This window comes from Amia ocellicauda, chromosome 22 (assembly GCF_036373705.1).
Source record: "Amia ocellicauda isolate fAmiCal2 chromosome 22, fAmiCal2.hap1, whole genome shotgun sequence".
NCBI classification, from domain to species: domain Eukaryota; kingdom Metazoa; phylum Chordata; class Actinopteri; order Amiiformes; family Amiidae; genus Amia; species Amia ocellicauda.
In genome coordinates, this window is record NC_089871.1 from 3,961,619 (window position 1) to 3,982,517 (window position 20,899).

Here is a 20,899-nt window from a genome sequence, read left to right on the forward strand (position 1 = left end):
CTTCTCCGTGTATACCGTGCAGGGACTGTACAGTACAATGATCCGTTTTGTTATCTTCGCTGGCAGTATTAGGGGCTTCCTTGTGACTTTTTAGTTTTGTTGTCATGTGTTGGCTGGTGGAACTCGAATTGACAGTGTAGTTGCAGGGAAAGACAATAAATAGCCTAGAGAAATGATTCAGTGTATTTCTGATTGGCAAATTGTGTCGGCCTGGTATTTGCTGCAATGCATTACCCGTTGCTGTACATTGTGGAGCTGCGTGAACTTGAGCGCTACGAAGTGCTAATCTGCTTATGGAATTAAGGAAGTCTCCCTCCCTGAGAGTGGGCAATACACACCATTTGTTTCCTGTTCATGTGTGTTCATTGTATTTGATATGTATATGAAGCATAATATCTTGCCTTTATAAAACTCGCTGTACTTTCTCCTCGTGTAAGCCTGACTCGCATTTTCCGCACTAAGCTCTTTAAATCTCCAATCTCCAGAGCTTAGGGATGTGCTTATGAATTTTCAGAAGTGTCGGATACTGGCAAATCTCAGGCCAGCTGTTCTGACGTATAAGGATGCCCTACCTAGAAAGAGCGCAGGTTTTGCAGGTTACTTAGGTGTCCTATCCACCCCCACGTCCTTTCCCTGCATCCCTAGTTAATGGGACACTGCTGGAAGGAATCGTATGTGATAATACATTGGCATTTATCTGCATCAAAAATGACTTAAGCAGGGTTTGAACTATAGCATCAGGTGTGCCTGCAGAGTTGCAAAAGGACTGAAAACCTCTACTGTCATCCAGCCCGGCAGCCCAACCTTTGGTGTTAACAAGTTTCCTTTCTGAGCACGACCTCCATCGTTCCTCCGAGTGCAACACTGTGCTGCTTAACATCTGTGGGTCAGAGGTCATCTACAAAGCAGATCATCTAAAAATACGCGTTGACGTATACTCCTGTACAGTCACAGGCGTGTTCCGAGTGGGCAACACAAGAGACGCAGAACGGCTGCTTTGTATTACATCTGCACCACCAGAGTGGCGTGGTCTTTTAATGCGGTTGAGTCCTCCCAGGCCCGTAGCCTGTAGACGCCCTTCTGTCTTAAAAGCGTAGCGTCAAGCCTCTCATTCAGCTTTTACTGCCTTCGATTTCCTGCTTTTTTATGCCCTGCTTCCTGCGATTCCTGCTGCAGTGCTGTCTCACTATCGGCATGTGTGCAGTTTGAATAAGAAAAAAACGTCACGTGATATGTATGATAAAGTATGATAAAGAACGGTTCATTCATGGCTGACGTCTGGGGAGACTGACCTTGTTTGACTGTGCCTGCCAGGTGGGGGAGATTGTATTTGAAATACACACACACACACACACACACACACACACACACACACACACACACACACACACACACACACACACACGCATTTCCCTTAATCCTCTGGAAACAGTTGCTGTTATTTCAAACTGCCGACTCCGCGTGGTAAAAAACGAAACAAAGCGGAAATTAAATAAACATACACCTTTAGAATTTGATTGTACTCCCGTTGACTGGTGCAGTCAGTGGTAGGTTTAATTTGCAGCACGCCTTCTCCCGTGGACTGTGGGAGCTGCAGGGCACACGATGAGACAGCAGAAGGAAGGCGTGCAGGGGCGAGTTACACTGTCTGAGGCGTTGAGTTGCATATCAAATCCCCGTTTTCGTTTTCAGATCCATCTCCTGTAGGAACAGCAGCGTATGTTTCCCTCTTCTGCAGTACTGTAGCTCTGCAAGGAGGCACGTAAGCAACTGTGATGATTATATGAGCACAACAACAGAAGGAAACTGACTCAGATGGGCCATCCTTCATGATCAACAGAGACAACAAACATACTTTAACCCCTGGCGTGCAAAATGATAACTCTGTTTGGAAAAGCATTTTTTTAAATGGCTCTTCAAGGAGAATTACATTTTGTTGCCTCTACAGAGTCCTAATCGTTAGTCTTTAGAACACCTCTGGGATGACCTGGGACGGTGAAATGGGAATAGACTACAAGTTTTTCCTCTGCAGTCGGATCTTAGCTAGGGGAGCAATGTCTTTCTTCTGCCACGGGATTCCAGTGGTCAAAGGCTAAAGGTGGACCTACACCCTATTAAATACACTGTATTGAATTACTGGTTAAGTAAATGTTTTTCACTGTACTTTCTAGCAACCTGGTATTATTTAGCTTTTTTCCAACTTACAATAATTACTTTTAATGAATGTGTGTTTAAAAAAGGGTGATGCGTGTATCAAAGCCAGATGGAATTTCAAACAATTGTAGAAGTTCAATCCAGTTCAGTTCCTACTATGAATCGGTGTATTATTACAACAGCGGACTTAAAAAACAAACAAAAAAAAAAACTGAAAAACTAAACAAACAAGAAAAGCTCAATGTATTCTCAAGCCAATGGCTCCCCTTTGTGGTGTGTTTGGGAAACTGAACATTCCCAATACACAGCAGGGAAAAGTGCTGTGTCCCTCTACTGGTGATGTGTGATATTGCATAATCCTCTATTTGAAAAAGGATTAATATGACATTTGTTGTTATTAGTAGTAGAATTGTGAATAGTTCTTCAATGACTTTTTGTGGATGCTCTCATCTTTCTATCAATGCAAAGAACTGGGTGTCACTGAATCCTCAAATCTTTCGCATTCTTGGATTCCTATTGCTCCCCCAAAATGACCAATTGAAGGAATTGAGCAATTACTCAATTAAACAAGTAGATTCACTTGGTGCAAAGGAAATGTTTTCAGGTCTGAAGTGTTTTCCTGGTTCTCCTGCTCCTACCTGCATCCCTGTCTGCGAGACAACCACTCCACATCTGTCCAGTCCATCCCAAATTGTCCCAGTAGGTGCTTCAGGGTGCCAAGGTCATCTGTGATCGATTGCCTCCTCTGAATTCTTCCAAACCGTCAATGTATCAACTGTGTTGAGATAGCGTTTGTCCCTCTCTCCCTCCCTGGCACTGCAACGTGTCTGTTAGCGATAGCAGACGTGTCGGACTCGGCTCCTGCTGTTGCTGATAGGGGTTTGTGTTGAACCAGTACAGTTCTGTAAGTTTCTGCCGTGGATCCGGTGGAGCATTGCTCTGACGGGGGCGGTCCCGACCAATCGGAGAAGAGTGGCAGACCCCCCACTCAAAGCATGTGCTCTCTGTGACCTTCTGACCTCTGCGTTTCTGAGCTTCTCCAGTGGCAGCGTTGTCTGTCATGCCAGCTGGAGAAACAACCTCTCTCTCCGTCTCATTCTGTCTACTTTCCAGAATAAGTCTTATCTCGAATGATACTATATCAGTGGTCCTCAGCCCTTGTGTTCCAGCTGAGCTCTCAATTACTTTAATTTTCTAAATCAGAGCCTTTTCATTATTTTAAACAGTAGGGGATTTAAGTTAAGTATAAAACTGTTTAAGGACCTTATTAAGGAACAAAGTAGGGGTAGGGTAGGGGTTGAGAACCACTGTACTATAGCATCACCCTTTTTAAATTGAATGTATGTGACTTTTGAAGTTTTGGAACAGAATCTAGTCAGACAGCAGTTTCCATTCTGTGGTTAACAATATACGCTTCTCAGATGGAAATTTATCTGAAGGAACGTATTCTCAGTTCAATCTAGATGTCCTCCATTAGTGCCGAGACTTCCAGGAACACATTTCACGCGACCGTTTGGCACTTTTTGTTTTCTCCCCGTTACTGAACGTGCGAACGAATTAGCGCTCTCGTTAGCAGGTGAGACGCAGCCCCCCCGGAGCAGCGGCGCGTTTTGAAGTCTCAGCGCAGATGCTTTTGAGCGATTGCTGTTTAATGCCGTTGACTTGAACTTTGGCCTCCTTACGCATTAGTAGAGGCTGAAGAAGTTCATCCAACGAAGGCTGTATGAACTGTTTGGCTGCTTCCTTGTGCTTCTGTAGTTTCGTTTAATTTGTTTTCTGTGGTGCAGAATGGAACTTGCCTTTGACTTTAATCATGGAACAACGAAAAAGGAGGGGGGATGCTAGGAGACGCACACACTCACCGTTCAACCCAGTGTGTAGCGCAACGTGTTTCCTCCTCTTTCAGCTGGGGGGGTGGGGGGAGTAAAAGTAGTCTGTTAAAGTGTGAAGGAAGTGCCAGACTCGGGCGTCATTTCCTTACTCTACGCTTGTCGTCTGTCTCTTGGGTGTTTCTCTCTGTTTTTTTGCGCTTTCTCTTCTCCATTGCCTTCACTCTGGGCTGTTTTCATTTTTTTCCCGGCCACATCCAGCCTCAAATTAGACCAGTAGAGAGAGGAGCCGTCTTTATCCCACACAGACACACATGCACACAGAGCTGCCCTACACTGGGAACCAGCAGCAGCTGAGCTGGAGAGCCAGCAACTGGTGTCTTGTGCGCGGAGCTGGTGGCCGTCCTCTTTTGAAATTCTTGGGCTGGAGGCAGGAGGGGAGGAGGGGAAGTGGTCGGTGTTGGAGGGGGAACCTATTTTTAGCCCAGCCGGTATCAAAGCAGCTGTCCCCCCCGTCTCCGACTGCAGCGTCAGGAATAGCGACGCTCTCCTGTCCTATCGCATTACTCCTCTGCGGACGGGGAGACCTGCAGCAGTCGTGTGGGTCCGGGCAGGCATTGCTCTTTCTCTTCTCCTTCTCCTTCGCCACTTTCTGCACTCTTTTTTTTACGGGCCTTCTTTTGTGGTAGGGGAGGAAACGAGGACCCCCCCATCCACCCTAAAAAAACTAAACAAACCCAACTAACTCCAAACCACCCCCAGCGGATAACAGGTAACCGGCTTCTTAATTGTGTTGTTATTATTTTGTTGTTCTGGACGTCTATTGGCTCTGTGATTGTGAGTGGGAAGGGTTTGTGGCCTTACTCTCATATCTCTCGTCCAGTGGCCAGTCTGGTTTTGAATTCTGTGGGCTAAGTGAGGTTCCAGCTTTAGGCCCCCGGCTGCTTTTTCTAAAGGCTTTTGCTGTTGCTACCACTACGTCTGCTGCTACTGCTGCTGATGCCACTATTTTTAGTGTTGTTGCTCAGGGGGAAATGCTGCAACCAGTTCTGCTGCTGCTGCCTTTAGCCTTTGCTAGCCATTTTGCCCAGTGTGTTGTCGAAGTAGCGCACGAGTGAAGTCATTTTTATGTGTTAATGTCCTTCTCGTCTGTGCACCCCCCACCCCCAATAAAAAATAATTCAATCATTGTGTTTTAGCTTGCTAAGCAGCTCCATATTTTATGCAGTTCTTGCGGCTATTGTTCTGTGGGGTTGAGTTTGAGGGGAAAACGCGAAACGGCGGATGACAGTTTGTTCTCTAAGAATGCTATGGTTGTTTTTTGAACCAGATAAACACACGCGTATTATGAAATAGGTGTGAATGCAAAATAGATACAGATCTGTATTTTTTAAGCGATTAGACCATAAATGTAGTGCAGGAAGAGCAAAAGATATTAACCTGTGGGTCGTCACACTTAAACGGGAATGGTCAATTCAAAAACTGAACGGAATTTTCGGTGTTTCCGTTTAAAGTCTAAATCCGAAATATCAAGTTAAAATCTACATATTAAGATTATTACATGTTCTTTATAATGCATTTTACATCCTCCAAGTGAAGTGAAAGGCCGCTTTGGTGCATATTTGGGGAAGGCGTTTCGGAGTGGAATGAGAGGCAGCTGATTTTCCACCCGGAGTCCTGGTTAGTCTCCTGATCCCGGGAGACGCGGTATATCTGGTGCTGTAATGTGCTGATATGATTCTCGGGAGTGGAGCTGTGAGGTGTCAGTGTTGGTCTTTTTTAGCTGTGTGTTTATAAGGCATTTCCTCTAGGCTGAATTAGTCAGTTCCCTACAGAAATCATGATGGGAGAACTCAATGAAACACAGGGACTCTTGAATTAGCACCGTATCATTTATCCGACTCCTGACGTTCTTTAATTGGGTTTGATTCCGTGCTATTAAAACTTAGGCTAGGGCTGAATGCTTTATCAATGAGACCCTCGGACTTTACACCCTCCCTGCCGCGCAGTAAGGACTGGATCTTGATAGTTGTGAGGACTGTACAGTTTACTCAAACCGAATGTGACTTCTGTCAAGCTTTCTGTATTAGTCACACCAAAACAAGTTTGGCTCCATTAACATAGTTTCATATCCTGTTGTGTATAAGGTGTGAATAAAACCGCCTGACTGAGCCTCTTCTCTGCTTGTATATTTATAAAACTGTTTTTGTTGTACTGTTGGTGTTGATCTCTGGCCAGAAACTGAAAAAGATCAACTAACTCAAAAGTTTGTTTATTCTGCCCCCTGCCTTAACTCGGGTGGGAGATTGAGCCATAAGGTATCATTACTTTTACAGGAAATATATAAAAATAAGGTATTTCCACACCTTTTGTGCAGAGAAGTGTCCCAGACTGCACTCTCTTCCTGTTTTGGTCCTGTGCTGAGTGACAGTGCGTCCACGCGGGACATTGCTGTGACATGTGTTTCCTGCTGAATTCTGGCTTTGATCGTCTGCCACACTAAATATTATTACTATTGGAGACCTGTGTTCAAGGCAGGCACGATTCAGTATCATACAACATGGTTTTACTGTAGAGCGTTTCAAATTGTGTACGGCTGACTTCTGGCATTTGTGCTGTTGTCCCCATACTTTTCATAATCTAGTGTCTGTTGAAATCTGCAATGTCGGTTCGTTTCTTCATGGGAAGTGACTGTCCTCTTAGTGTTCGCAGCTTCAGTAATGTGTTCTGACATGGTATTCAAGCCTGTTTAACCCTTTTACAGTCACCCATGGAAATAAATGTCAGGGAGACAAACTGACTGTGCAATGGGTAACTGCGAATGACACTTCGCTGCACAGAAGATGGCAAAACACATGTAATCATTTGAATGTGTTTAAAATAACAGCAAAAGGTGTTTCTCTCCATTATGTTAATGCCGATGCCTTCATGCTGTGAGCTGCTTCTCTCTGGATGATTTTATTTGTGCTTATTTGTGGAGTTTGCGCTGTAATGGTTCGCAAGAGGCGAGCGATGGAAACGCTGTTTAATTGGATGCGGTGATTGAGGAACAAAGATAGAGGCCCTCTGGCTCTCCCTTCCTCCCGGTGCTTCCTGCTCTGAGCTCGCAGTCGGTGAGAGTTTGGTCGCGGTGACCAGTCTGGTTTGCCAATCCGTTGTTTGGACTTCATGTGCGGTAGCTTCTGTTTTGGGGAGTCAACAAAGAACCCTCTTTCAGCCACTCTTTCTTTTGCTTGGAGCAAGTGCTTGGTAAACTGGGCTGTCTGTCTGTCTGTCCGTCTGTCTGTCCATCTGTCTGTCAATCTGTCTGTCCATCTGTCCATCTGTCCATCTGTCCATCTGTCCGTCTGTCTGTCTGTCTGTATGCATCCTCATTTGGGCAAAATGGAAAGCAGCAAAAGTTGGCTGGCAGCGACAAGCTTCAGAACACACTTAACCTACAGATTCAGCCCTTGCCACACTATGTTAGCTGTAGCTGAAGCCTCACTTTGAGCTGGGTTTGGCCTTGTAATGAAAAATAAATAGAATATAGAATATGTATATTTCTTGATGCCCACACTGTAAGAGCGTAAGAAAACGAAACGAACGAAGGCCATTTGGTTCATTTGGTTGCTAACAGCTCACAATATGTGGCCGCACACCAGGACTTCTCAAACAGAGGCTTCTGGAAATGTGATTGCTACAATATTGACCCCTTAGATGGACCTTGAAGCAAATTGATTGGGTTGCATGCAAAAAGCTCACCTATGTAGTAAATTGCCTGTTCTGCCATAGCAGTCTTGGTCTGTGGTTTTGAACTTGTCCTGTTCCCGTTCTGAGCTCGAGTTCCTCCCGCCGAGTTCTGTCCTGACTCCCCTCTGACCCTCCTGCTTTCCACTTTTCTCTGTACCTATAGAGTGGTCCATTTCATCGTGTTTCCGGCGCTGCATGGTCCCAGAGCCCTGCCAAGTTCTGGCCACTAGCGTGAAGATCTCTGGTCCCCAAATCGGCCCTCATCCGTCAGCAGCCATCTCCTCTCACCCCATCCCTCCCGCCCACCCCTCCCCCCTCCCAGCCCATGACAGCAGCGTCTCAGACATGGCATTCTCATCGCGCTTTGCATTCTGGGAGCAAAAGGGAAGTCTTGTTTAATATTCCTCTATGGTGCACCAATAATACTCTGAGATGGAAGCTACTGTGACACTTATGGGAGAAAAAATAAGATGCTAAATGCATTCTGGAACTTAGGGTTCCTTACATTCTTAAATGCAGGATGTGAATTTCATGTCACGGTGGCCTCATGCATTATGAATAGAGCCCTGAAGTGATAGAATTATGTTTGCAAGATAAACATGCTGTAAACTGAATAATATTTAAATGCAAAAAAAAACATCCCTTTTATGTATACAATTACTAGATAAGGCTAATAAGTAGAACAGAAGGGGATTTTTAAGTGTTACATTAGCTTCTTAGCAGGGACTTCATTAATACTTTTGTGTTTGTGAAAGTGTGTTTATTTTGTCAGTCTGTCTTGATAGCCTCCGAAGCATGTTTTTGTGCACATTGTAGCAGCTCATTTTGAAACGGATAGCTTCTCCTTGTATGTCTTAATAATGTAATACACTTTCTCTTCATGGATATATTTTCTTATGACAGATATTGCAGCACATTATAGCAACCCTTAACGGTAACGGGACCGAGCACCCTGCCTTGCACGCATTCTGATCTGAATAGCCGACACTAGCCAGGGAGAATAAACGGGGCAGATGTAATGCAGCAGACATGCTATCAGAGCCTCGGCCCTGCTTGTGAATCAGAAAGGACCCTCCCCCTGCTTAGGCTACAGGCCAAGCTAGGGGCCTTCCAGCTTCGTCAGCCCTTATTCCTGCCATCGTCCGGCCCTGTGACGGCACCGTGATCATGGGAATTAGCCCATGCGCTCAATACCTAGATATCTGCTGTGGCAGTGGATTTTTGGCTGTGACACACTGGCTAACCCACGCAGCACCAGAGCGGCCCCTAGGCTGTGTAAGACCCGCTTTGCGATGCTCAGACTGTCCCTTCATCGCTCTGCCGTGCCCGATATTGACACCCCGGCCGTGCGTAAAGCCACAGTTATAGGCAGGCTTTAATTGGTATCTACTAGGCCAGTCTGTTGTGGTTACTGTAGTGGCTGGATCGCTGGAGTCAAAGACGTGGCAGACACACCAGTGGATTTGTTTACAGGCTGAAAATGACGCCCCGGAGAGTGGAAGCCAGTTTTGCATGCACACTTCGCATGGTTGTTGGTCTTCATGTGGCTCCATGTTTTGTAGTTGACTTTCTTCCCCCTTCTCCTTTTTTCTTTTCCATCTTTTCTGTTCCTTTGCGTCATGTCGTACCTTTAGGTCAAAGACGAGGACAAGGTGGTCCCCAAGAGTACGAGAGACAGCGTAAGTGTCGTGTGTCCGCGTGTCGCACCTGACTAACCTCCCCTCTCGCAGGCCAGTCTGATGGAGATCACAGATTTGAGTAGAAAAGAAAGTTTGGCATGGCCAGTGATAATAGAAGGATTAGTGGCGGTTTGGGATAAAATGACAAGACCAGAGGATTTCTCTATATAGGAGTCAAACTATATCTGAAGGGGCAGTCTTAAAAGCTTTCCATTTTTAATCTGAATGTGCTTTGAAGATTGCTTTAGACTTTAATGTGTTTTATTACCCCAGAGCTTGGAAGGAATGGGTTAAACACTCCAGTTGTGTAGCAGTTTGATTCATTTAAGGTTAATCGTGAGAGAGTGTGTGTTTAAATATCAAATAATGAAAGATTCTTAATTGGCATAATTATCTTTTTGGTTGAAATTCCAAAGTTGCTAAAATGTCACTGTGGCTGTGCTCATCCATTTCACAATAAAAGCCAGGGAAGTACGTTCTGTTGTGTTCTTGTGTAATTGCTTTAGACGTGGCGTAATTACAATCAAACTGATGAGGACATCGCTGAATGAAAGGCAGTGTACAGTCTTAGTCCGAGGGCCACAAGTGATGGGTTTCCAGGGAAAAGATTTCATTGGCATTCAGAGGAAGTTCTGCGGAGGAAATTAAGCACGGGGTAAATACACTGTGAAAAGAAAATTAATCTGCAAATAATCAAACTGTGCCTCCAGATTTCCATTTTAAGTCCTACGCTGCAAAGAGGTCATACATAGTAAAGCCCCTGGCAAATTACACTTAATCTAATACAAGTGTTTGACATTCATCTGGAAAAGAAGTTTCCAAAAGCGTGCAGTCTTTAATTTTTAATGAATAAATTAGTATTAATCTCTGTTTAACTGGGATAAAAATCCATGCTGAGATTTCATTATAAAAGGATTTGGGAGATCTCTCCAGCACATAAAACGGTACCGGCCTGATTTTAACTCTCCGTTATATGATGTTTTTTTATGGTTATGGAGAGATTTTAGCTTTTTGATGGTTTTGTTTGCCTGAAGGACACTGTATCAGTGTTTTGTACTTTACAGGCTATGGGGACAGTAGGACACAACTAATAAGCTTTAATTGGGATCAGCAAGTTCGTTCATTTCTACGGGGGAATAAAAACAGTCAAGTCCTGCTGTGATAGGCAGTGTCACTTTAGATGATGTATAAGTGAACATTATAAACCAATTCATTCCCTGTATCGAAAGGCCAAACTTTTACTGTGAAGTTTGCTCGCTTTATTGAGACGTGGGGACAAAATGTTGCTATCCATGATCTTTGTTTTAATATAGTCTCCGAAACGAGAAGAGAGGAGATCCGCCTTTTCGAGAATATCCTCCGCTGACCTTGAGTCATCGTTATGACCGTGAGCAGTTATGATGTGCGACCAGTGCGCTGGGCCCAGCAGTGCGTGATTGCAAATTGCACTTGTTTACTAATTGCTTGTGAAGCACAGAATTGTCTTTTTCCTCTTCTTCTGATGGGCACAGCATAGATGTAGAGAAAGGGCTCGGGAGAGAGAAAGAGCGAGATGTCTTTAGACGGCCAGGCAAAAGAGGATGTTGCGTCTTTAATGCTCCCATTTCAGAGCAACCGTTCCGCAGGTCTGCAGTGCCGGGAGCTGGGAGACGGGCCCATGCGGTGTGCAGTCTCCTCTCTCATCCTGCAGCAGGGACACTGTGGCAACGGCAGCAGGACAGAGGAAAGGGAACGATAGCGTAGACAGCCCCTGCAGAAGAAAAAGAGGAGATAAAGAAGAGATGAAGGTCTGTGGAGGGAAAAACATAAACCAACAAACCGCAATTTTACAAGGCAGGATTTTCCTTAAGGAAGGGGGTCTCTCGTGCCCTGTGGAGTAGTCGTGTTAATCTTTGATGTTTAGTATGTGGAGGTGGGGTTGGTCTTAAATAAAAAGCATGCGTCTCATTCCGATTAGTTTGTTTCGGTTCAGGTATTGAGCGCAAGCGTGTGTCTTGGGAGGCTGCGGTACAGTTTGCCTGGGAAGCAGATCTTACCGGCATTTCTGCTCGGGAGGCTGATGGATTTGCAGGCAGTTCTGATATCAGCAGAAAGAACGAGAGAAAAAAAATAAGAAGGAGCCCGCAGTAAAGAGCACTTATTCATTCGGTTATTACCTTTTAAAGATTGCCATTTTAAAGGTCAGACTGTTTTGAGGACATGTTATATAAATGGTTCACCACTACTGTTCAATAGTGTGGGAGGCAGGGGTTACTCTTCTGCAGCCGTTAGTGTTTCCTGGATACTTATTTCTGATTTTATTTATTAGTTATTGTTTATTTATCATTCAAAACTGTATAACAAAGTGTAGTAAGTGAAGTAATTGCACTACTTTGGCAAAATGTAGCTTGCTAATTGAATTTAGTGCTGGGGAATGTTGAGAAGTATTAGTGAATCTATTTATGTATTTTTTATTTTTTTTATTTGAGCTGTTACACTTACAGTGCATACAAGTGCATTAGTATACTTAGTATTGAGCACATAAATAGCACTGACGGTGTGTCCTGTCCTAGATGTTTGTAGCATTTGCATTTGTTTATTTTTTCTATCAATGAATCAAGTGCTTTATTCTCAATCTAAACCCCAGATATGAAAAAGGATCTGCTTTTTACAGTCCTTCAGTGTGAGATCCAATAACACCAGTGTTAAAATAGCCATTATTTGTTTGTGTTCTCGACCAGTCTCTAACACTGGGGTGTCAAACTCAGTGTGTCAACTCGAGTTAATGACATCATTTGATTATTTTCTCTCTCAGCCTCATGTTAGATTTTGATCATTTATCTTGTATAGCTGATGACTGTTGTTGCCTCAATGTAAACATGACCCACAGAATGTTTTGGAGTCATAATCGCCCAGTTCATAATTTAATATGAGGAATTACGTATCTGAGAGCTGGCTTGGAACATAATTCAGAACCCAGGTTGGGTCTCCCCTGCTCTGACACGTCTTTGTGACCAACTGGCCCCCACCAAATCCACAGACTCAAGACCACGTTTAATCCTGTCAAGATAATTGGCAACACTTTCTCGTCATGGCCTTATCCTTGGATTGAGACCAGACTCAATCCTTTGCTCATTTGAGATGATCAGACTGTTAGATTTACTTCAGCAGCCCCCCAGACAGAGAGGAGTCAGAAACTTGAGTTGACTTGAGTGACACTTTGACGGAGATGAAGCAACTGACAACTGTTTTAACGCTGGTGCCCATGAACACTACCACAGACTGCTTGTTCCTTGAATCTGTGATCTGGGAAGCAGACGTGGCCTGTCCTGTATATATCTCCATTGTGTGTAAGAGTTCTGGGATATTTGTTTAGCGTTCGAAGACTAACCCACGTATTTGTGTCCTTATTGCAGTATTCCCATATACTTTGTGACGGTAGAGTTCGCAACAGAGTTAGTAATTGGCTCTGTCGTTGCTGTTTAATAATGCATGGATCAGTGTTGCTCGATAGAAACGGGGTTCCCCTCTCTAATTGCGCTTGTAAAAGATAATTCTGCGCTGCTACGCTATGACGGAGAGGAGCGCTCGAGCCGCATGCCGGGATGCTCAGTGAATTTGAGCAGCGGTGCTGGTGTTTTTTCCGCCGAGTCTCAGGGGAGCTTCTGCCATCTCTTTGCGTCTCTTCCTTTTTTTATTTGATTTGTTTTTCTTATTTCTGTGTATATGTGCAAAGTACATGAACAGAGAATCCTTCTGGGAGGGGTAAACAGCAGATTGTTCTCACCAGAGGGGAAAATGTTCAACAGACAATTTACAGTGGGGGGAAAACAAACTTAGATGCATCTCAAGGGATGACTGTTGTGGGATAGATTCATTTTTTTAGTTCTTGCATGATAATGAGTAAGGATGTTGTTTTTTGGTGGTTTCCCTCTCATTTTCCTGGCTTGCCTGTCTTTCTGGTAAACGTCCTCCCTTTGTACACAGTCCGACAGTGGCGGGGAAGTAATGGAGCCAGTTAGGAGCCCTGAACCCAAGAAAGCCCCATTCCGTGTCAAAAGCCCAGAGTCGGGACCAGTCAGCAGTAAATATCCAATCAGGTCTCCCGAGCCCCCTAAAATGCTCGAGCGATTTAAGAGTCCAGAACCCCCCAAGTACCCCTTCAAGAGCCCGGAGCCGCCCAAGATGCCAGAGCGATTCAGGAGTCCGGAACCGACCCCGTCTCCCAAGAGTCCAGAGCCCGTGATCAACGGGGACAGCATGTCCAGAGGTTCCGAGAACGGACCCCTGTCCTCCAGTCGACAGGACATAGCGGCAGACCAGGGCCTGTCCCGGAAGAAAGTGGTGAAAGCGGTGAAGCGGGTGGTCCGGAGGGTACTGCCCGGGGAGGAGGATGAAGCATCCAGGGAGCAGGTGGAGAGCCCCGCCAAGCCCGCCCCCGAAACGCCCAAGCCCCCCTCTGCGGCTCCGGGCTCCAAGCCGGCCAGAACGGGGCTCTTCTCCTTCAAGCACGACACCATCAAGAAGGAGCCGGTGAGGGACGACATCTCCGTGGGGCTCGCTAGCCTGATGGGCCGGGGCAGAACCAAAGAGCACCGATCTCGGTTCCGAGCGCCGGAGCGCAAAGAGGAGCCCCCTGAGAAAGAGGAGGAGAAGGAGATGGAAAAGGAGAAGGAGAAGGAGAAGGAGGAGGAGGAGACCCAGAAACCTCAAGAGGAGAAGAGTTCGCCCCCTGTGGTCAAAATCAAAGACCTCCCAGCCGCTCCGATGCTGGTCAGAAAGGAGAAACAGCCTCCTGCTTCCTCCCCTCCTCCCCACTCCGTTCTTCCTGCAGTTTCCCCCCCGCCCACGACCCTGCCAACTCCACAGAAACCTGAGGTACCGAGTGTGGCACAGAGTGACGCTTACCACCTGCATGAGCTGCCATCAGCGTGTGATTTAAAACAAGCAAGCATGTAGCGATTTTAACAATAAACCGCAACCTCCACTTGTGTTTTGCATGCTATAATAGGATAGAATTATTATTGTGCCTTTTATTTTGCTTAAGAAGATGAGATAAAACCCCGATTTCACGTTCACTCCTCCTTTAAAAGAGAAGACGTATTAATATTTCTCCCCAATAAATGTGAACCTGCTGTTCCTCGAAGCAGCATCACTCCAAGAAAATCTCTATCTCATTCTCCGTTTTGAAACACGGGGAGAGTGCCTTCATTGCCGACTCTCGGGGCGTGCATTTGTTGCTAAGAATTAATTTCCTTCGCCGCGCCGTGACAGCTACAGTTGCACCGTGGGGAGGAAATCCATTGCGATAGGTTGCCTCTTTCTCCTCGAGTATCTCTCCCTTTTTCTGTCGCTGCTTTGTTGTTGTTTTTTTAACTGGTTTGCTTTTATAAAGCCGTTCTCAGATTTTGTCAGTCGTGGCCTGGGCTTTTAGCTTCGAAACCTGCATATTAAGGTGAAGCACAGGGGATCAAAAAAGGGGAACTTATTCTTAAAGCTGGCCGAAGTCCACTCGCTCCCTCCCCTCCTTGAGCTCCCGGAGGCCGTTTACAATGATTTCTTTCTTTTTTGGGATGACTAATGGAAGCAGCTCGGTTGCTGTGTCAGCATGATAGCGATCAAAGCATTCAAAATAGGACGGACGTTACAGCGCAGATCGCTTGCATACCAGAAGGCCTGGGAAAAAGAGCCAAATTGGTCCAATTAAGTGAATAATTAAGCTCCTGTGGCCTAGGAGCACTGTTTCAGCCCCATTATATATGATTTGCTTTGTCATACAGTGCATTTTTTGTCAGTAGGCTGTCTTAATCTTTGCCTGCCCTCGCTGTTAAGGCCCTGCTTGACAGAAAACCCAAGTGTTCGTTTCTTCGGAGCATCAGAAAGGTGCTATAGAGTGAGAGAGCGTGTGTCTCACTTCGTCTGTGACAAGGCTAACTGTTTGACCTAACTCCAAGCATGCCTTTCTTAAGAGTTTTATCCGTGTCTCTGTGGATATTAATGGGAATGTCGTGGTTTTGAGGGGCTGCAGTTTTGTCTGAAATAGATGTTGTGTGGAACAAAGGGCTGGTTCATTAATCACCAGCCACCAGCAGAGCTCTGTAGTAGTGCATGGACTTGGAGAGAGTTGTGCGCCCTATTTTGTGTCCAATGGGTGGTCTGTGGCCTGTTTAAAGGTGAAGGCTGTTTCTCGGGTGCCCTCCGTTTTGGCTGGGAAGACGTTTCCCCACAGTGCCCCCACGCAGCGTGTCACACCCCAGGTAGAACAGGTGCGTCGCCAGCAGCAGTGTGTCTGTGTGTGTGTCACCCTTTTGAATGTGTGTGTTTGTTAGCCATGTAGAGTATTCAATGTAGATGGGCACACAGTTGCATGGCTATTACAGGGAGCTTTTATATATCTATCCTTCTACAACACTAGTTGGAAAAAGCTGTGCCATGTCCACACACCCTGGCTGTCATAATGCAGATGACTATTTAGTATCTCTCAGGTATTTCAAAGGACGCCAAGTCTATTTGGGGATGTCTTTGCCCTTTGCCTTTTGCAATTGTTTACACTGACTGCGCCGGCCTTTTTGAGAAGAAATCTCCATCTTTGGGGACTGGCTTTACCCACGTCTGAATGGTGTGGCTGCTTTCTGTGGTGCCGACGTTCATAAAAAACCCAAACCAAACGTGTTTTAGTTTGCGTCTCAGCACTGAGTTTATTTTGGAGAACTTGTACCGGAGTGGAACCTGGAGAAATAGGGTAGGGTGTGTGTGCATGGGTTTAATCTGGGTGTTCAGTTCTGCGTCCGCTTTGCTGTGGGTTTAGGGGGTGACAGGAGTCTGCTCTTCGGTGGGGGGTGGGGGTTGTCTTGTGTGTTGTGCATCTATGTGAGCAATGCTGGGACTCAATCTGTTGCTGATCTGACCTCTAGGCGACCCCGCTGACCCCTGGTGAAGAGGCACAGAGACGTCTGGAGAGGATCTTCAACATACCTGTAATGCCTTGCTCTTCCCTCTTCCCTCTGCCCCTCTCTCTCTTTGTCTTTTATTTAATGTCTCTCTCTCCCTCTCTTTTCATGACTGGCTTTCTTCCACTGCCGCGCTTGCGCTGGCTCCAGCACCACACAGCCCGTTCCCTCGGCCGCCTTCGCTAACTGAAGTGGGTGCAGCAGCAGAGTGCAGGGCCTCGCCTCTCCCAGCCTTAAAAGCCCCGGGGCAATCGGAGACTGTGCACTGAATGAAACCTCAAACCTCGATTTCATGCCATCCATGTATACATTTAATCTGATTCGTTAGGGTCTGGTGTGCTTTGAGAAAAGAATATGAGAATCTCGAAATCTCTCTGGCTTCTAGGCTTGGGCTCCGCAGTAGGTTTTTGGACTTGCGTCTCTCTGGGCGGGGTGGGGGGGCTGCACTCTGCTGCACAGTGCTGTGGCGGTCTCGGCGTCCCTTTGATTAACACTTTTCCTCCCCCTCTCTCTGCTCTCCCTGCTGGGGCACTTTCTCCGTTGCTAATCCTCTTATATCCCTTTCCTCTCCTTTGCCGCATTTTTTGTGCCAGATCCGTCCTTGTAACTCAGTAACCCTCAGCTGGTACCATTTTTTTCCCCTTCCCGGTTGTTGACACTTCATCTGAATAACAGGAATGCGTAATCGGTGTGATTTGTGGTCTTTTCCAGTTCCAGTGATGGTGTTGATGACTGTTGTCTTTCTGTAATGGGCTAGAGTGATCGAAAGAACAGCAGATTGACTCAATTTCCCTGCTTTCTCGTGCATCACAAAGTTGCGTTACTATAACACACTAACGCAGCTCTACCCTAATGCCAATTTAATATGACAAATTAATTATCATCATCAAAGGTTTTAAAGGGCAGTGAAAGTCCACAGTGAAAGTTAAGTACTTTGGTGTAAAGCGGAGACACAAGCAATGGTTCAAAAGTACAAAAATACTTTGCCAGGTTATCATGGTAGACCTTCACAAGATTACACAGATTTATATAATATAAAACATGTTTTTTTGGCAGTTATACAGCCTGCCCATCTTTCGTGTTTGTGTAGAATGAAAGACACTGGCTTGAATCGACCCTGTTGGCTGTGTTTGCAGTATCTCCCTGTAGGAGACACTCTAATCCACAAAATGTGTGATGGGTCAGATCTGCTGTATTTCAGAAAGCACGCTTAACAACAATGCTGCTTGCAAGGGCTTTTTCCAAGCGAAAAACGCAGCAATGTGATTTACTTGTTGAATCCTTTTAAAGGTCCAATTACAACCAAATCCAATGTTGGAATACGAAGTACAGCATGCTTCACTTATTTTACTAATGAGGATCAATGAGTATTTGCATCTTTTGTACGCTATATCCAAAGTGGGGCGTTTTTTGTCAGCCTAATAAATGGCAATTCTTTCTTAACGTCTACAGTTAAAATGTCCAATATTACAATGGGATGCTGTGCAAGTGAGGTCAAAAACAAACATACCAAAAAAAAAAAACAGGACATCTTCCATTGCACATGTCTGTTGTGGTATTCTTTTTTTTCCCCCTTTTTTTCTTTTCTTTTTTCACTCGTTTCTGTTTTCTCATCTCTCCTTCTCTTTCCTCATTGCTTCTTGGCTGCTGCTGTCCCTGTGGCTGTGTGTGCTAGCTGGAGCCCGAGGCCAGTGCCCCTGTCCTCGCTCAGGTACTGTACCCCTCTCGGGAGGCCGCCCCCCGGCCCAGCCAGCTCCCAGCGCCCCCCACCTGTGGCCTGGTCGGAGTGTGCGCGCGTGTGTCGTGTTGGAGTGTAAGCCTGCTTTCCTAGACTTCCCTGTCCCCGTCCTCCTTGTCTAGACCACTACCTGTGCCGCAGACTTGTCCCAGACTGAGACCTTGGCCTATACCCCTCTGCCCCAGACACGGGCACCTCTCTGGATTTATGTAATCTAGTCCTTTCTGTGTAAGATATAGCCATCTGTGCCACAAACTTTTACTAAATTGATAATTTTATTAACTTTTATTACAATCCCTTAGAGTCCCTTCAGGTTGACCAAAACACCTGTCTCTAGAAGGACTTTTCCCCCCTCGTATTTTCCTCCTCCCTGTATGAACTGTCCCACACTGACCCCTGTCGGCTAATGCTCTGTTTAAAATCAAAGACCTGTCTGTGAGTGTTGTGGTCCTTCCTCCAGGCCCCCTTTTCCTCTGGTGGGAGATATCTGTACCTCTTCTGATGTCTTCACTGTCCTCACACTGCCATCCCGTGCTTTCTGATTGTAGTGTATAGCAACTGGGCATGAATTCTTGGGCGTAAAGAATTTTCATTCTTAATTTTACTTAATATTTGTAGGTGTGTCAATTAAAAAGCTGGTAAATATGTATAGCTTTTGATTCACATTCGAAGGCATTGCATTATCAACTCACAGGAAACTTTGCAAAGTAATGTAATGATGTTAATGTAAAGTGGTTTAATTAAAAGAGGTGAAACATATTTACACAGTGTGCAATGCATAACTTAAAAAAAAAAAATGAAATGCCAACTTAAGAACATACTTCACAATTATTTCCTAGCAGATGCCCTCATCCAGGGTGACTGTTACAATATATCACTTTATATTTTACTGACCGCTGCTCCACACTGAGATAAACAAGGCATTGCTCACAAAGTAAGAACCTTTATAAAGAATCATACGCCTCTGAAAGCCCATCGATTCATGTCCTGTGAAAGCTGCTGTAGCGCAGGATTGACTGAGCGAATGCTGGGCCGCTCTGTGCCCGAGAGGCGAGGACCCCCGGGAGCTGGACGGGACAGTGATTTTTGTGTGTCAGGTGTTCGTGTCTGAATTGTGGTGTGATTGCTGTCCCCGGGCCTCCCTGTCTATAAATGTGCCGTCTCATTGTGCATGACTTCATGTCACAAACATAGAACATTATTCGATCGCCGCCTAACAACACCTTCTCTGTCACTCATCTTCCCCTCTTCATGACTTGCAGAAAGGCATCTGCTTGTAAAAGAAGCTCTGTTTAACCGTGGGGGGGGGTAAAAGACAAAAACGCCACCTGCTTTGGAATAATATAGGAATTTATGTGCAGTAGACCCTTGCTTTGATGCAGACTTCATTTCCCAGCTAAGTCTTAACACTTCCGAGTCTTGCTTTTAATGAAGCGCAACAGGGGCTTTAGGGCATGTTGCTAATTGTGTGTTACACGCGTGTGTTCAAGAGCACATGCATATTCAGGATTGAAACCCTGCTTTGAACGTCACTAGGTCATCAAATCACTGGAAGAGGAATTCAAAACAAGTGATGTTGAATCTATTTGTTTGAAGTGGTTCAGTTGATTCAACTACTAAGACTATCTCGGTATGAAAAAGTCTGTCTGCATTTATTAGAGAATCCAAACCATCTAACTTTTATCCCTTCCCCCTCGCACACAAGCCGGATGTTGTAGTGTAAAAACTCTCGGTGGTGGGCATCCAAAATTGAGAGGTTTGGTGTCGCCTGGCTTGGGACTGACTTTACACTCAGCCTTTGACACGCGTTTCGGCTTGAGAGTCCGCCGTGCGGTCGGCGACTGTGTGTAACGCCAGTCCGCCGTGTGTGTGTGGCACTGCCCCACTGTGTGGGGGGCAGCGAGAGGGAGACGGAGGCTTGCCCCGACCCACAGACCCGTCCCGGTCTCGCCGTCCATCTTTTAACTCTTGCTTTGCCTTCCGGCCTGCCTCTCATCAGGGTAAGGTGGACGAGGACCCTGCTACGATCCTCCAGGCTGCCCACGCTGCCGCTGCCGAGCCTAAGGTGTGCCCGCCCCCCCCCACCCCCTCCTGCTGACTGTGAGCGAGCCTGGCTTTCGGCCGGGCCCTCCCACATCACCATGCACGTGTCAAACCCCGGCACCCAACCCCCGTCCCCAAGTGCTGTGCAGTGCCGTGTGGTGGTGTGTGTGTGTCTGTGTGTGATTTGTGGCCCCCTATTCTCTCCCTGTGCCTGTAGAATACGCATCAGATCGAAGCATGCCATGATTTCTGCATGTTGACTCAGAATAAAAAGCAAGTTGTGGACTTTGACACCATGAGCATGCAATGAAAATGAAAATAAACACATGAACCGTGATTATTTGCTAGGCTTAAATCTGCAAATGCTGCAGAGGTTGGTGGCTCGTGTGTGGGATTAATCAAGTTATGTTTTTCCTTGAGTATTCTACAGTTTTGGGTGTTTGCTCCCTGTGTGTAGTTATTTGGTGTGTTTTATGTGCATTTTATTGAATTTAATTTTTTGAATTCTCATTTAATTTTCTTCTAATCAGTTTGTGCAAATCGTTTTTTTTTTCCCATAATTTGGTTTAATCATAATGAGTTGCTGATCTGTGGTGAGGTGCTGTTTAATTGATGTGGTTTTGCAGTTCCTCTTGGTTGTTGTGAATATGCTGGCATGCTTTATTCAGGACTGACTGCCCTGTAACTGTGCCATCCGTGCATCGTCCTCACTGTGGCTTCACAGGCAGTTGGCCGTGCTCTGTAGATGTTCCCCTGGCAGACCTGTGCAGTGGAAAGGCCTTCTCTTCCACGCCA

At 45.8% G+C, this 20,899-nt stretch overlaps 1 protein-coding gene across 13 annotated transcripts in view; it reads left to right on the top strand.

The window, feature by feature from the left end:
- The window catches only part of LOC136717898 (unconventional myosin-XVIIIa), a 111,814-nt gene that overhangs the window by 28,759 nt on the left and 62,156 nt on the right, over positions 1-20,899 (top strand). For 8 of the 13 annotated variants that reach the window (XM_066695465.1, XM_066695466.1, XM_066695469.1 and 5 more), the window contains exon 3: positions 20,061-20,126. The exons of 3 other annotated variants lie outside the window; for them this stretch is intronic. In XM_066695465.1, the coding sequence (XP_066551562.1) occupies positions 20,061-20,126 (66 nt within the window). Of the gene's footprint in view, positions 1-13,464; positions 14,252-15,546; positions 15,640-16,287; positions 16,351-17,998; positions 18,035-20,060; positions 20,127-20,899 lie in introns of those variants that run through there. 2 more of the 13 variants (XM_066695463.1, XM_066695464.1) reach the window with 2 other exon arrangements.